Source organism: Suillus discolor (genome assembly GCF_016758755.1).
Source record: "Suillus discolor strain FC423 chromosome Unknown F5147scaffold_132, whole genome shotgun sequence".
NCBI classification, from domain to species: domain Eukaryota; kingdom Fungi; phylum Basidiomycota; class Agaricomycetes; order Boletales; family Suillaceae; genus Suillus; species Suillus discolor.
Window position 1 is genome coordinate 16,457 of NW_024541379.1, and position 14,391 is coordinate 30,847.

At 45.5% G+C, this 14,391-nt stretch overlaps 4 protein-coding genes across 4 annotated transcripts; all 4 read left to right on the forward strand.

Moving 5' to 3' along the window:
• Positions 1–130: 130 nt before the first annotated feature.
• Positions 131–518, forward strand: F5147DRAFT_781318 (uncharacterized protein; the record flags this gene model as incomplete). The annotated part of the gene is made up of 2 exons (XM_041442623.1): positions 131–301; positions 348–518. The coding sequence occupies 2 exons, from the start codon at positions 131–133 to the stop codon at positions 516–518; spliced, it is 342 nt and encodes a 113-aa protein (XP_041285200.1).
• A 2,200-nt stretch (positions 519–2,718) lies between these two features.
• On the forward strand, positions 2,719–4,708 carry F5147DRAFT_658953 (uncharacterized protein; the record flags this gene model as incomplete). Its single annotated transcript, XM_041434524.1, has 8 exons — positions 2,719–2,764; positions 2,953–3,008; positions 3,071–3,198; positions 3,250–3,353; positions 4,047–4,173; positions 4,378–4,420; positions 4,498–4,612; positions 4,686–4,708. 8 exons carry the CDS (start codon positions 2,719–2,721, stop codon positions 4,706–4,708), a joined length of 642 nt encoding a protein of 213 aa, XP_041285201.1.
• Positions 4,709–4,971: 263 nt separating this feature from the next.
• F5147DRAFT_748526 (uncharacterized protein) lies at positions 4,972–8,549 on the forward strand (the record flags this gene model as incomplete). Its single annotated transcript, XM_041440080.1, has 13 exons — positions 4,972–5,322; positions 5,377–5,480; positions 5,517–5,538; positions 5,599–5,970; positions 6,025–6,219; positions 6,488–6,687; positions 6,721–7,085; positions 7,139–7,318; positions 7,371–7,509; positions 7,562–8,102; positions 8,142–8,205; positions 8,257–8,274; positions 8,314–8,549. 13 exons carry the CDS (start codon positions 4,972–4,974, stop codon positions 8,547–8,549), a joined length of 2,787 nt encoding a protein of 928 aa, XP_041285202.1.
• A 4,607-nt stretch (positions 8,550–13,156) lies between these two features.
• Positions 13,157–14,370, forward strand: F5147DRAFT_658955 (kinase-like domain-containing protein; the record flags this gene model as incomplete). Its single annotated transcript, XM_041434525.1, has 7 exons — positions 13,157–13,213; positions 13,324–13,392; positions 13,418–13,654; positions 13,693–13,723; positions 13,776–13,813; positions 13,865–14,089; positions 14,143–14,370. The coding sequence occupies 7 exons, from the start codon at positions 13,157–13,159 to the stop codon at positions 14,368–14,370; spliced, it is 885 nt and encodes a 294-aa protein (XP_041285203.1).
• Positions 14,371–14,391: the final 21 nt, after the last annotated feature.

The window sequence follows — 14,391 nt, forward strand, 5'->3', positions numbered from 1 at the left end:
CAATTCATCAATTTTTTCTTGGTGGGGGTACTGGACCAACTTCATAGATTTGCACCATACAGCATTCTGATCATTCTTGGTGGGGGTACTGGACTGACATCATAGATTCGTACCATACAGCATTCTGATCATGACCAAGATGGTCTGTGAGACTGACGAGCCCAAGGAAGATGGTGCTGAAGGAGATGCGGATGAGCCCAAGAAAGGTCATGGTGGATGTGGTCATGTACAACTGGCCATTAGGAAAGAAGGACTGAAGCTTTTCGTCCAATACAAGAGACCCAAAGATGAGGGTGAGGATGTGAAATCAATGCAGCCTGACAAGCAGCTGATTACACCGTCTTCAGAGGTTTATACGAATGTTCAAGAAGATGTCAGACTCCGACCTTCATCTAATAGGTCTTTCAGATGAGTATGCTCATCCTGAGTGGATGATTCTCACCATTATGCCTGTCCCGCCTCCACCTGTCCGTCCCAGTATAGCAGTTGATGCCAGATGGTGGTGCTATGCAGAGTGAATATGACTTGATGTACAAGCTTGGTGAGATTATCAAGGTGTCTGCACATATATGGCGGAATATGATATTTGTTAACCCACATGTGCATATGACAGACAGAAAGAACTCACATACCATTTTGTGCAATTCATCAATTTTTTCTTGGTGGGGGTACTGGACTGACATCATAGATTCATACTGTACAGCATTCCAATCCTCATCAATTTTTTCTTGGTGGGGGTACTGGACCAACATCATAGATTCGTACCGTACAGCAGTCCAATCATCATCAATTATTTCTTGGAAGGGAAACTGACTGACATCATAGATTCGTACCATACAGCATTCTGATCATCATCTATTTTTCTTGGCGGGGGTGCTGGACTGACATAGGGAGGGGGGGCTGATCTGGGAAAGTGAAAATGTGTAAAATAAGGGGCATTTTGCGCAATTCGTCAATTTTTTCTTGGCGGGGGTACTGGACCAACATCATAGATTCGTACTGTACAGCATTCTGATCATGTTGTTGTGGTCCACCCTATATTATATATGGTCTGCCCTAGTTAGTCTATCATGTTGTTGTGGTCCGCCCTACATGAAATATGGTCCACCCTATGTAGGCTATATTGTCTTTGTGGTCCGCCCTATGTGACATATGGTCCTCCCTAATTAGTCTATAGTGGTGTTGCGGTCCACCCTATGTAGGCTATATTGTCTTTGCGGTCTGCCCTATGGGACATATGGTCCTCCCTAATTAGTCTATAGCATTGTTGCGGTCTGCCCTACATACACTATAATGTCTTTGCGGTCTGCCCTATGGGACATATGGTCCTCCCTAATTAGTCTATAGTGGTGTTGTGGTCCGCCCTATGTAGGCGGTCTGCCCTATGGGACATATGGTCCTCCCTAATTAGACTATAATGGTGTTGTGGTCCGCCCTACTTAGGCTATAATGTCTTTATGGTCTGCCCTGTGGGACATATGGCCCTCCCTAATTACTCTACAATGGTGTTGTGGCCTGCCCTATCTGATATATGGTCCGCCCTAGTTGGTCTATACTGTTGGTGTGGTCCACCCTATATGGTCCACCCTACATAGGTCATGATGTCTTTGTGGTCTCCCCTACATGACATACAGTACTCCCAAAGTAGTCTATATCCTTGTCAATGTTGTTTTCTACCATGGGATCATGACTAAAGATACTACTGGTAAACCTGGCATCCAGGCGAAGGTAACTAGGATGGGCGAAATCACCTAGGCAAAGGTAAGGTGGGAGTCACAAGTACCATGGTTCACAACGAAGGTAATGATTGCGCAATATTTTAAAACACTAGGTGACCACTACCAAGGTCCAAGGTAGGAAGCATCCTAGCTATCAACTCTGGAGCTCTTTTTTATTGTACCATGTAAAACTCCAGAATGTACAGGTGAAGTCAGTAGCAAGTGTAGGTGCATGGGGATATGCATCTGTAAAAATTCAGTCAGTGTACCTGCAGCGAAAGCATGTAACAACCATACCACATTATTATGTACCAATCGACAGGACCTGTGTGGACATAGGGCTTAAACTAGTCAAAGAGGCTCAGCTGAGTGACAGATAAGAAAGGTAGGTCCAGGTATGCCGGTAACACATAGACAAATATGGTAATGCAATCATACAAGCCTAGTGCAGGCTTGATTGTCACAGTGTATCCTTTGTATTGTTAGTGCGAGAAGATTGGTTGAATTATAGTAGAACTAAACAGATATGACCACAAATACTACCAGACTTCATAATGAACAGTGTCTTCCTAGCAAGACACTAAATTGAGCAATATACAATTGCATTCACAATTTCAGCCATTATATGATTCTATATGGTAGATATAACACAAACATTCATGGTAGTTCAATGCTATTCACCATCAGAATCAACAGAAAATTATCGCAAAAAATGAAAATCTAGGTGGTTTGTGACCCCAGACACTCCGGTATATCTGGGAAAATCCATTAGATATATGGTCCAAAATACCCTGTGGTACGTGCCATGACATGGTCCCAATGGTCTATGGTCCATGGGCAGTACATCCTCTTTTGGTCCACACAAATAATAGGGAAGGACCGTGGAACGTTGGAGAGACCAGCAGAAACATACCTCTTAGGTACAAATCTCTATAGACAACAATCAACCTAAGAGGTATCTAAAATGGGGTGACCAAAGTGCCGCCACCCGTGTTTCACGATGGAGCAATTCATCAAGGCCATACGTATGGTACAGAACGGTCATGGTAAGTTTTTGTTATGATATCACCAAAGTGCTTGCTCACCATTGCATCTCACACAGTTCCCCCATCATCACTGAAACCATATGGATGGCCTTACTGACCTGAAGATGAGGTGTGCTCAGTCCATACACAAACAGGTACCGTGAACTTGCATACATTTTCCTCTTTCATTTTACTCATAAATTGCGCAGTCTCTCATAGCCCAGAAGACCGCTCCCTGGCCAAAGAGGAGGACACTTCCTCAGAAGTCTCTATTGATGATATTTGTATTGGCCCCACGGCTGCTGCTGCTGACAACAGTCTCGATAGTTCCTCTTCCAAAATGGGGGAGAGTCCAGTATGAGTGGTACTGAAACACTCGCTGACCTTGACCCTGCTCTTGAATTTAACTGGTTCATGACCACTAGTCATTTTGGTGTGGGGCTATACAATGAAATGTCAGTCGCTTTTTATTGCTCTTGATCTGAACCGCATCAAATTATTCATAGATCTACCACCCGGATGCTTCATGCCCCAGGCACATCTGTCCATTACTTCACCACACTCCATGAAGCTAAGGAGTATTTCAGGCTTGCTTTGGCGGTGTGGTGTGGTGAGACGGTCTAACGTGAAAGTACTGTTTGTCACTGCAAACTCAAAATATCATGGGGTGTCCCCAATGAATAGGTTCTGTGGGGATTAACTGTTTCATTCTTACATATGCTAGATACTCAATCATGATAAATATTTACGTTTGAATCAGACATGCGAGTCTTGTATGACCCAGGCCTCACAAGCAACGTCATCTGATAAGCTTTAAGCTCAGTTCAGCATGCCAACAGTGATTCTCGCATGGCCGATAATATATCACAGGCCCATCAGAAAGTCCAGGTCTGCCGTTGAGTCACATCAGAGAACCTGTGAGAAGAAGATATCGTCATATATCATCATATATTGTAATATACAGTTGTACAACATTTGGTGTGCTTGCGCAAGAAAATGCTTTTGACAATATATTTTAACACAAGTGGCACTGAACAAAAAAAAACATTACTGAATTCGAAGTGCACTACACACTGAATTATTTGAAAACAGCGCAACTTGATTTCATGATGTCAAGGAAACATGCTTTGTAGATGTATGTAGTGTATATTCAATAATTCAGTGTGTAGTGCACTTCGAATTCAGTAATGTTTTTTTTTGTTCAGTGCCACTTGTGTTAAAATATATTGTCGAAAGCATTTTCTTGCGCAAGCACACCAAATGTTGTACAACTGTATATTACTTTGTGACACTTACCTACCAGCTCGCCACCATCTGGCCAGTATCCAGCAAGACACCAAGTCATCCGCATTGCAAAAATTGAATTTTATATTGTCTATCATAGTACAGGTCTGTCCCGAAGTGTGGCTCATATGCCACCAAACAATACAGTGAGTTGTTTACACTAACTTACTGGTACGTTACTACATACACCTTGTCCCTCAAATCATTACCGCAATGGCACCAAAATATGGAACTGCAGAAGAACGCCACAGAGCTCGATTGCAGAGCAAACTGACAACATTATCAATGGTCAATTTCAACCACTCAGAGTCTATCAAGATACTTAATGAATTTTATTTGTTTTCTTGTAGCAATAAGACTATGGAGCAGGCAAAGTCTCGAACTCGTTGGCGGGTGCGAAGTTGTCATTTTAATGATGTATGTATTTCCTTGATATACAGTGCTATATGTATCTACACTTTCACAAACAGGATGTTGTTGCATTGTTTCGCACCTTAGACCAACTGAGCACTGAACTTGGGTACAAGTCTGGTGTTCCCGAGGCACGCATCATGCAATCTCGCAGTTATCGCAGTGCTCCAGAGAGTGAGTGACGAGGGTTGGAGTGTGCTACAGCCCTGAGTTGAATGATGTATGTATTACTCTGCTGGGTCTGCAGGGGCGTGCTACCAAGTTACATGATGCCATGCAACAACTTGAATGTACGTCTGGGACTGGATATCACCTCTTGTTGAAGCAGAGCCAGGAACTGGTGGACTTGATGGGGAGACGGCTTGCAATAGAGAAGGAAGTCATATCAATAATAGACGAAGGAGGTGTTGAAGCTTATGATGAGGCAATGTTCACCAACTCACTTGTTTGGCAGACTGCAGTTGATATATCAGACAAGTCTTAATATAAACCAGCCGAATTTGTGAACTGCGTCTCACTAACACCGACGACAAATGGTTGGAGGCCAGAGACGGCGAGCCCTGAAGCATTATCAGCGCGATTTCTATGCGCACAATGCTGCTGCTTCAAAAGCAGTGAATAACGATACCAATGATGCGCCTCAACACACACATGATGTTCAACAATGCAAGCACAGCAGTTTTGAAACAGGACAAAGTGGGCGGTTGAACGTCTCTTCAACCTACTACACCGTTCCAAATTCTCCAGGGAAACGCTGTCGTGGAGATTCAGAAGTCCTACTGGAGACTACAGAGTTTAACTTTACAACTCTCGATGACTTTCCTGATAACCTTCAAAATGACACGCCAGAGTTTGTAGAATTCATGAGGCAAAAACACACTGTGGTTCATGGTGAGACCTTGCGCTTATGGGAATCCGATGCCAACTTGTTCTTGGAGGAATTCCTCCGTCTGGAGGGTCAGGGCGACTATTTACAAGATGTTTGTGTTTGTGGTGAGGAAGCTGCGATATATCATTGTCAGGATTGTCACGGTTCAGAGATGTTCTGACATTTGTGTATGGTCCGTGTACATGAAAGACAGCCATTTCATAAAATGGAGGTATGTGCATAGATACTCACATTCCTTACATCAACTGACTCTTTTGTGTTTTAAACTTAGCATTGGGATGGCATCTCATTCGACGATATTACCTCAAAGTCCATGGGGATCCGTTTGCAACTTGGACACACCTCTGGCGTTTGTTGTGACAACCCACTCCCTGCTTTCAACGACGACTTCATTATCATCTACTACAACGGTATCTACGAAGTGGGGTTAGATTTCTGCGGATGCGCTTCTGCTCAGCCACACATTGTTCAACTACTACGTGTTCGTCTCTTTCCTGCCACAACAGTCGATCCCAAAACAGCCGCAACATTTCGGGCACTGGAATACTTTCAAATGTTGTCTTTCGAGTCCAAAGTTTCCACATTTGAATTTTACAAAACAGCTGCCCGTTTGACGGACAATACAGGAATTCATGTACCGAAGGTATGTGCTAATGTTAATTCTAATTCTCTTCCAATTTGTCATATTACAATCTAGAACCGTTATGAATCTATGTTGCGCATGATGCGAGAGTGGCGGTTCATCAAGCAGATGCAACGCGCTGGTCAAGGTCATCACCCCAAAGGTATCACAGCAACTGAACCAGGTGCATGTGCTGTATTATGTCCTGCATGTCCCCATGTAGGAAAAAATCTGCCAGATGGATGGGAAAATGCACCATCTGAAATAATGGTATGTACAATTAACATCTTTTCCCTCCGACTTTGCTCTCACACAGATCCAGATTCTTATATGCCTTATTTCTGGGCATTGACGCCAATTTTCGTCTGGCTCGCCGTAACGTCTCTTCGGCCACCGCTGATTCTGGTCTCAATCATGGATATGCTTTTTTTGTAGAGGAACATGCCTACAAAAGTTTCATCAGTTCACAAGAACGAGCTGTCCAGGAGGTAAGTCCATCATTCTATTCATCCTGGGCACTAAGTATAACTCTGTGCAGATGAGTTCATGCTCCAGTCACAATGTGGTAAATCTCACAGATACAAGAGTCTCGCGTGGGCTTGCGGCCACTGGCGCCGGTACCATCGATTGTGCACGACACAATTTCAACATGCCCTGCTCCGTCAGTGACTTACAAAAGGGCGAACAGTGTGTAACTGTTCACTTTTTAGTCATATTATTATTAACAGCACAATACAGGTACCTTAATATGAATTACTTATTTTTCTCTAGCATGCGGTCTTCATCGGACATAGTGGCATTAAATATATCGTACAATATCACTTGCCAATGGAGCAAGCATATCTGGACACGTATGTCCACCTTCCCACACCAGTACCACATCAAGCACCACGAAAAGTCCATTGTGTTTCTCATACTGAAATTTCACCTGCCAGCCCACATCGCCAAATGCCAGACATCCTTCTCCTTCAATCTCATCAAGGGTGTTGGTCGCACGGACGGTGAAGCTCCAGAGCGCAGGTGGGTGGACATAAACCCCATTGCTACAAGTACACACGAAATGGGTCCCAGTTCAAGGTGTGATACCTTAGACGACCACTTCAATGATTGGAATTGGAAGAAGATATGCGCAATGGGTGAGTTTTTGGCCTCTCACTGAATATCTGAACTTACAGTTTCTGTCTCGCAGGTTTAATTTTCCGCCGAAAGTACAACTTCACATTAATTGAGGTCCAAGAACGTGTCAACGATCTCACCAATTTCGAGGCTTCTCTTGCCACAGATGAGCTAGCCGAATGGAGGAAGGACATTGAGGCATGGGAGGAAGACCGTTCACGACCGAACCCATTTGAAGACAGAGCTACGACAAGTATGTGTGCTCTATTCAACGCATTTTGAGAAGCTGATGGTGTTTTCAACAGCAATGACTCAGGCTGCCGTGCGTCTGGCCTTATCAATGGCAGAGGCCACAGAGATTGAGCGCAGTAACGATGTGTCCCTACATGATGATATCTCACCATCAGTGCTGATTTCATCAGGATTAGAACTTGAAGATCAACAGTTGCATTGACATTTCTGAACTTCACTGGATCACAAACTGACTCTATTCTAGGCGCTGTCTTGAATTTGATGCCAAGGTGGTTGGACAACACACTACAGATGTTCAGAAGGGCAAGCTCTTACAGCGGATGAATGCTCTTCGCCAACGCATTGACACATGGGGCCGGGTACAGTTGTTGTATATGCCTGGCGTCTCCCGCCTGCGGTTGCCGGATGACGTTGCAACTGAAGCCAAGGTTCACAACACTAACCTGTTCCTGCCGTCCTCTCTACCCCATCGAGTACCGTGTGACGACCGCTTGCTCAAACATGAGTGGGAGTTGCGTGAAGCTCAAGTGTATGACACACTGAATGACCTCCGCACTGTGCTCAACCTGCAATACCATCTTTACAAGTATAAGGACACATTTATCCGAGGACAGCGAGCAAATACCCGAGCAAACGGAATCATCAATAACGCTGAATGTCGCATCGACGCCTTATCACTTAAGTATTCCACCTCTAGAGGCGCACTTCTGAATCTGGCATCAAGGCTGGGCAAGAACGACAACTGGGAGAGGAGCCTGAAGCCACTCGACAAGCAAAAGGATGCAGTACCACTCAAACATGACGATGGCTGAATGGTGGGGCAGCAAAGTATATCGTGGATCTGGAAGACTTCAGGCTCCAACAGCAACGAGCTAGGGCTGCAGGACTGTAAGTACGCTCTAACCACTGGTGCTTCTCACTGACCTGGCCATTTTATAGCACTACATGTTGAATGGTGTAAGGCATGAGCGCGAGCTCATCGCTGGGAGGAAGAAGTGCAGTTACTGCAGGAGGAAATGCGCCGCGTCATTGCATTTCTCGACTGGCACGCTGGCTGGTGGGACACGCAAGGTTCACGACGTACTTTTAGCTCACTGCAAGCCAGAGAGGGTGCACTTACTTATGCTCAACGCCAGGCCAATCTACGCCGAAAAATGGCTGTCCACTTCAAATCCATGTGGGCAGCCAACTCTTCATGGCAAGCTCCACTCGCAGTTGATCTTCATTCCTAGTTAAACCCCAATTCCCCTCCTTTTGACGAGGGTGAGTATATAATATACTATCTATTTACAAGTGATATATCATGCAAGCTTTGAAGGTGATATGATGTGCAAACTCCGTTCGCAAGTAATATGTCACGCGAGCCTCGTGTAGAGCTTCCAAGGTGATGCATCACAGAAACCAGTGATATAATGTGCAAACTCCGTTCGCAAGTAATATATCACGCGAGCCTCGTGTAGAGCTTCCAAGGTGATGCATCACAGAAACCAGTGATGTATCACGCAAACTAATGAAAGTGATATATCATGCAAGCCTCACAAGCTTTTAAGGTGATGTATCACGCAAACTAATGATATATCACGCGGGCCTCACAAGCTTTGAAGGTGATACATCACGCAAACTAATGATATATCACGCAAGTGTTTGAAGGGATACATCACGCAAACTGGTGATATATCACGTGATGCAGGACATCGGACTTGATGTATCACTGTCTACGTGATACATCACAGCACAGCCTGCAGGAAAGGTGAGCGAGTTGATACATCATGGTCTATGGACCACAGGCTCTGATATAACATCAGCCTTCTACAATACTAGATATTAATATATCATACCTACAGGGTATTGTGAATGAAGACGGTCGTTTCTTCACTATGGTGCCACCTTAGCCTTGTGAAGAACTTGTCATTGATCCAAATGATGAATTTCTCTGACACGGGTGTAAATGCAGACTTTATGTGGTCTTTAGAGTGTCATGTCCGACAACGTCCTTCGTCTCTTATACCATAACTCGTACACACATTCAAGGAGGCTGACTTGACATAGCTGTTTATAGGGCACTCCAGCTCCCATTTCTCAGTTCCAGTTTTCAACACGCAGATGTATGGTGATTCTGACCTTGAATTTTGTGGATGGGCACCCAATCTCAATGCTAGGGACACGTCAAACTTTTGTATTCAATGACAATTATATATGACGTGACAACAGAATATCAAAAAAAAACTTAGCTCACCAGCAGAGATGTCATAAGCGTCTGCAAAGTTGTCTCTGTATTTCAAGAGAGCTCCAGCGCATTCAAGTATGGCCTGCAAACCTTGCATGACATGGCTGCTGCTTGTGTCGACATGAAAGGCGAGGGATGTAGCATGTAGCTCGGTGCAAGTGAGTGACGAACTTCGGGTGCCAGGTTACGAGCAAAGATGGTAGTTATTGAGAACGATGAGGGCGTACCAGTATTGGAAGACATTCAGAAACTCAGATAATTCCACTGGCACTTGCGTTGTTGATAAAGCGAAGTCTTCAAGATTTTGTCTGCGTCAAAATAGGCCTGAGTACTCCTCAGACAGACCAAAGACGAGTGAAGATGGCTGTCATTTCGAGTGGCTACCGAATACTCAGCGTTGGAAGCCAACGGCACAGTGAATATTGCATGATGGCTTGTAATCTAAGACATACTGTTAATTGACGTGAAGGTTACCCATTCTTCGACTGATCTGTGTACCTTCAAACTCGCCATCATGCACGGAAGACTTTGCAGAGTCTTCGCTTGCCCCACTCCACGTATGCACTCATTGTGTGCAGTAAGGCGCGTTTTTGCACGGACTACGACATGGAGAATGTCTGCATCGCGTAGGGGTGCAGAAAACCATCGTGGTGAGGGAGGTTAAGTGGGATTGGCGAAGGAGGGATGCCTGCTGCGTGGTTGGGTGAAGGAGGCTGAGTATTCGAAGCTCGAAGAACGAAGTAAATACTCACGTGTGCGTTTTTCTCTCATAATACCAACAATGATGTCCCTGTACCCTCAAAGTTCCCCCACAGTAGCCTCACGGCATCGCGCTATTATGGAAGCGTCATCGTGGGTGTGCAGTGTATCTGCATTCGAAATTTCAAGGAACTTGAAGGAGCCCGGCAGCCCACAGCTGCCAAGGCTGGCTGAAGACCGTCATAACTTTGATTAACTGCATCAAACAACTACAAATACAGGCACCATGGTCCATGGCCCATTTCTAGCGCCAGTGCGTCCATCCTAGATTTGTCCTACATCTCTTTTAGTTCAGTCCAAGTAGTCGCCTCGTCGACCTCTTCCATCTTCCACTTTCACATGTTTCGTATACACCAGCTAACTGATTCAAGGACAGACTCGATGAGCACCTCACAAGTTGTTGGTGCAATAAGCTGGGTCTCGAATCTTCTCCAGTGCATCACTTGTATGTCTCTGTTCCGTTTCACTGCACTCGCCCTTCTCTGATTTGCCCTTCTCTGTAAAGCTATCTAGCGTCACAGGAAAAGCAAAGTGATCGATATTGAACGTCAAGGGGCCCAATTATAGACGACGAGGTGTTTTAAACCTCATCCGAACTTTCAGCGCGACTGAATAGACGATCCAAGTTCGCTCCAGCAGCCAGAGCTTCAAGGGGTGAGTCGAGTATCTAACAAAATCATTATCCTGATCAACATAAGGGCTACTCACAGGTTGCAACGCGTTACTGATTGGACCTCGAATTCAAAAAATTTCTCGTCATATTGCTTTCAACAAAATCAACCGCAACAGTTCACAAAGGATCAACAGGTGAGCACATCGATGGCACATCACATTGCACCATTTACGATCCTTTCACATAGTCAACGACCAATGATAAACTCCACGACGCCATGGCTGTCCTTGATGCTGAACCGGCTGATCCCTTTTCTCTTTCAGACCTCTTTGCTTTGGATATGCTCAATGGGTGTCCAACTTACGGTCTCATCCTCGACTGCGCACTATATCCTTGCGATTTATCAAGTGTGATGATAGGCGTTGGGCTCCGGTACTTGCAGGTGATAAGGTTTGTGTCATTGACGGGGTTTAGATATTGTATTTCTACTCTCGAGTTTCCGGTGTTGAACACAGATGCATGGTGGTGTCGACCTTGAATTCTGTGAATGGACACTTCAAATATCTTTTATGAATTCAAAGGTGACTAGGGCGTGACTAAAGAAGCTACCAAGATGTCGATTCGACACTTTAATAATACTGATGGCAGTGACTTTAGCCATAGCTGTGAGCTGAGAATTGAGGAGAAACAAATGCGATATTTAGAATGCAGTGCACAGCTGCCATGCAGAAGGGGCGTGTTAGAATGTCAGATGGTAGTTTAAGCTTTAGCAGAATACATCCTACTATAGTTCCCAGTGCCCACGATATCAAGGATTCACTAATGCAGTACGGTCCCGGATGACGTTTGGTTTACCACTGGGGGCCTGTTCTTCAAATCACTATCAGTGACAATCGTAGAGTACATCAACACAAGGAGATCTCACCTTCGCACAGTTGAACGTATCCAAAGAATACTTGCTCGTACTTGATTACTTCACGGTTTCGCTCGCGGAGAGCCACATGGCTTCTACATCGACGAAGGTAGCCGCAACGAAATCGGTCCTGGAACCATCAATAACTTTGAAGGGACATGGAGAATGGATTGCATCTATATCCTATTTTCCAGACGGCCAGCGAATGATCAGCGGATCTGATGATGCTACCGCTCGGCAATGGGATCTGAAGGCGGGCAAGGAGATCGAGGAAGCGCGGGATGATTGCGAGAGGATGGTATGGGCAGTGGCAGTATCAAGAGATGGTCGATGGGTTGTCACTGGTGGTGGAGATTGGGCAGTTGCCAAGCTGAAAGCCTGTGAGGTTGAGACTGGGATTGTGAAGACATTCGAAGGACACTTATGGGAGATCACCTGTATTGATATCTCCATGGACAGCACGCTGCTTGCGAGCGGGTCGGGAGATAAAACAGTGCGGATATGGAACTTGGAGACTGGCGAACCCGTGGCTGATCCGTTCAAGAGCATCGATTGGGTGGGGGCGGTTCGATTCTCCACAGATTCGAAGAAGTTTGCAGTCAAGCCGTCGGCGGGGATGTGCCTTGAAATCTGGGACGTTCAAACACAGACATTGGATGTCAGACTGAGGGCATATGACGTAGGAAGCAAGTTCGATGTGCCAATGTTCTGGACAAACAAAAACAAAAACATCTTGGCCGCGTTCCAATTCACGGATGACTTCCCCATGACAATCTATGAGTTTGACGCGGCGACGCTGGAGGTCGTCGGAGCTCCCTTTGAAGGGCACAACAATGATATCGCCGGTTTAGCACTTTCATTTGATGGTGCTCTCCTTGCTAGCGCTTCATACTTCGAGGATTCCGTCAAGCTCTGGGCTTTCGAGTCCCGACAGCTCCTCGCCTCTTTCTATGTTCAGAAGCCCAATGTCCTTGTCTTCTCACCTGACTCGCGCCAACTAGTCTATTCGACAGCTACCAAAAAAGACTGTAAGATTTCATCTGCGATACTCCACCCGACGTCCTGTCGCAGCCGGTGTATGTATTCCCACAATTCTATGTTCGTGGCTAACACTTTCTTACAAACATGTACGCGAAAAGACTCCATCAGATCTAAGTACTAACCAATCGCCTGTCATAACTCTCTCCCCTCCATTGCAATACTCTCCTTACAGTAGTCCCTGCTACCACCGTTACGTGGACCCCCGCGAGCTCCTTCCTTCCTCTTCCTATACTCATACAGTCCTCTCAGCTCGCAACGTCGAGCTGACGATCTCCCCCTTGAAAAAATGCTCCAAGACCTTTCAAAATATATCATCAAGGATGGACCTACCCTGTTACTCGTGGTGGGTTCGGGGAGATCTGGAAATGCACCTTGCCACATCAATCGTAGCTCTGTCAAAGTTTGTTTGCCGTCTGTTGTCTGTCCATCTGTCTGAAAATGAATCATTTGCAGGTTGCAGTGAAAGCATTGCAGGTGTATGCTGATGATCAACTTGGGGCACCGAAGATGAAAAAGATCAAGGTGAGTGTCTTGCCGAAGGATTAAGTCTATTGCTTACACCACAGGGCGCCACTTCGTAGAGGATAAGCGTGAACTCAAGATATGCGCTAAACTCAACCATGCAAATATTCTGCGCATTCATGGTTATACGTATGGTTTCGGCCCATTTCCTGCGATAATCAGTCCTTGGGCAGAGAATGGAAACTTGACGGTCTATCTGGAAAATCAAGGTGCAGGCTCTGACTCTCGTTCGACGATTCCAGCTGGCAAGTTCTCTATTCGTGTATTTTGTGTAGACCCCAAAACTGACGGAAAACTTAGCTAAGAGATATTATAGCTGGCCTGCAATATCGTATGTGATAAACTTCACTATTGCCGGACCGAGCCATAATTACTCCTCATAGTCCACGCCAACAGTGTCATCCATGGCGACTTCAATGGGGTGAGTTTTATCTTCTCGATGGTTCCGATGTCATTGAGACGTGAGCTCCAGCCTAACGTGTTGATCCGTGCTGATGGTACTGCGTGTATTGCTGACTTTGGTCTTTCCTTGATGTATTCCGAGATTGTAAGCGCCTCTCAGGCTTCCTGGACGTCCACTCTCAAAGGAAACATGCGATGGATGGCTCCTGAGCTGCTCGCAGAGCGGGAGGATGGCTCTCAAGCTCGGCCAAGCAAGCAGAGCGACATGTATTCATTCGGCGGTATCATGCTGCAGGTATGTCCGGGTCAACTTCGGCCTCTCATTGATATCATAAGCTCTACTCGTAGGTCCTCACCAATAAAGTACCCTATTATCACCTCACGAACGATGCCGCCATCATACTCTGCATAGTCAAATCGCAAACGCCTCCCCGATTTCGTTATCCTGAGCTCCCTGAACAATACTGGCCAATTATCGAACAATGTTGGTCTACTGATCCTCGGGACCGTCCCTCGACAAAGGGAGCTGACACAACGATCAGTAATGAATTTAACTTGCTGTCCATATCTCGTTGATTTTTGCACTACTACTAGAGA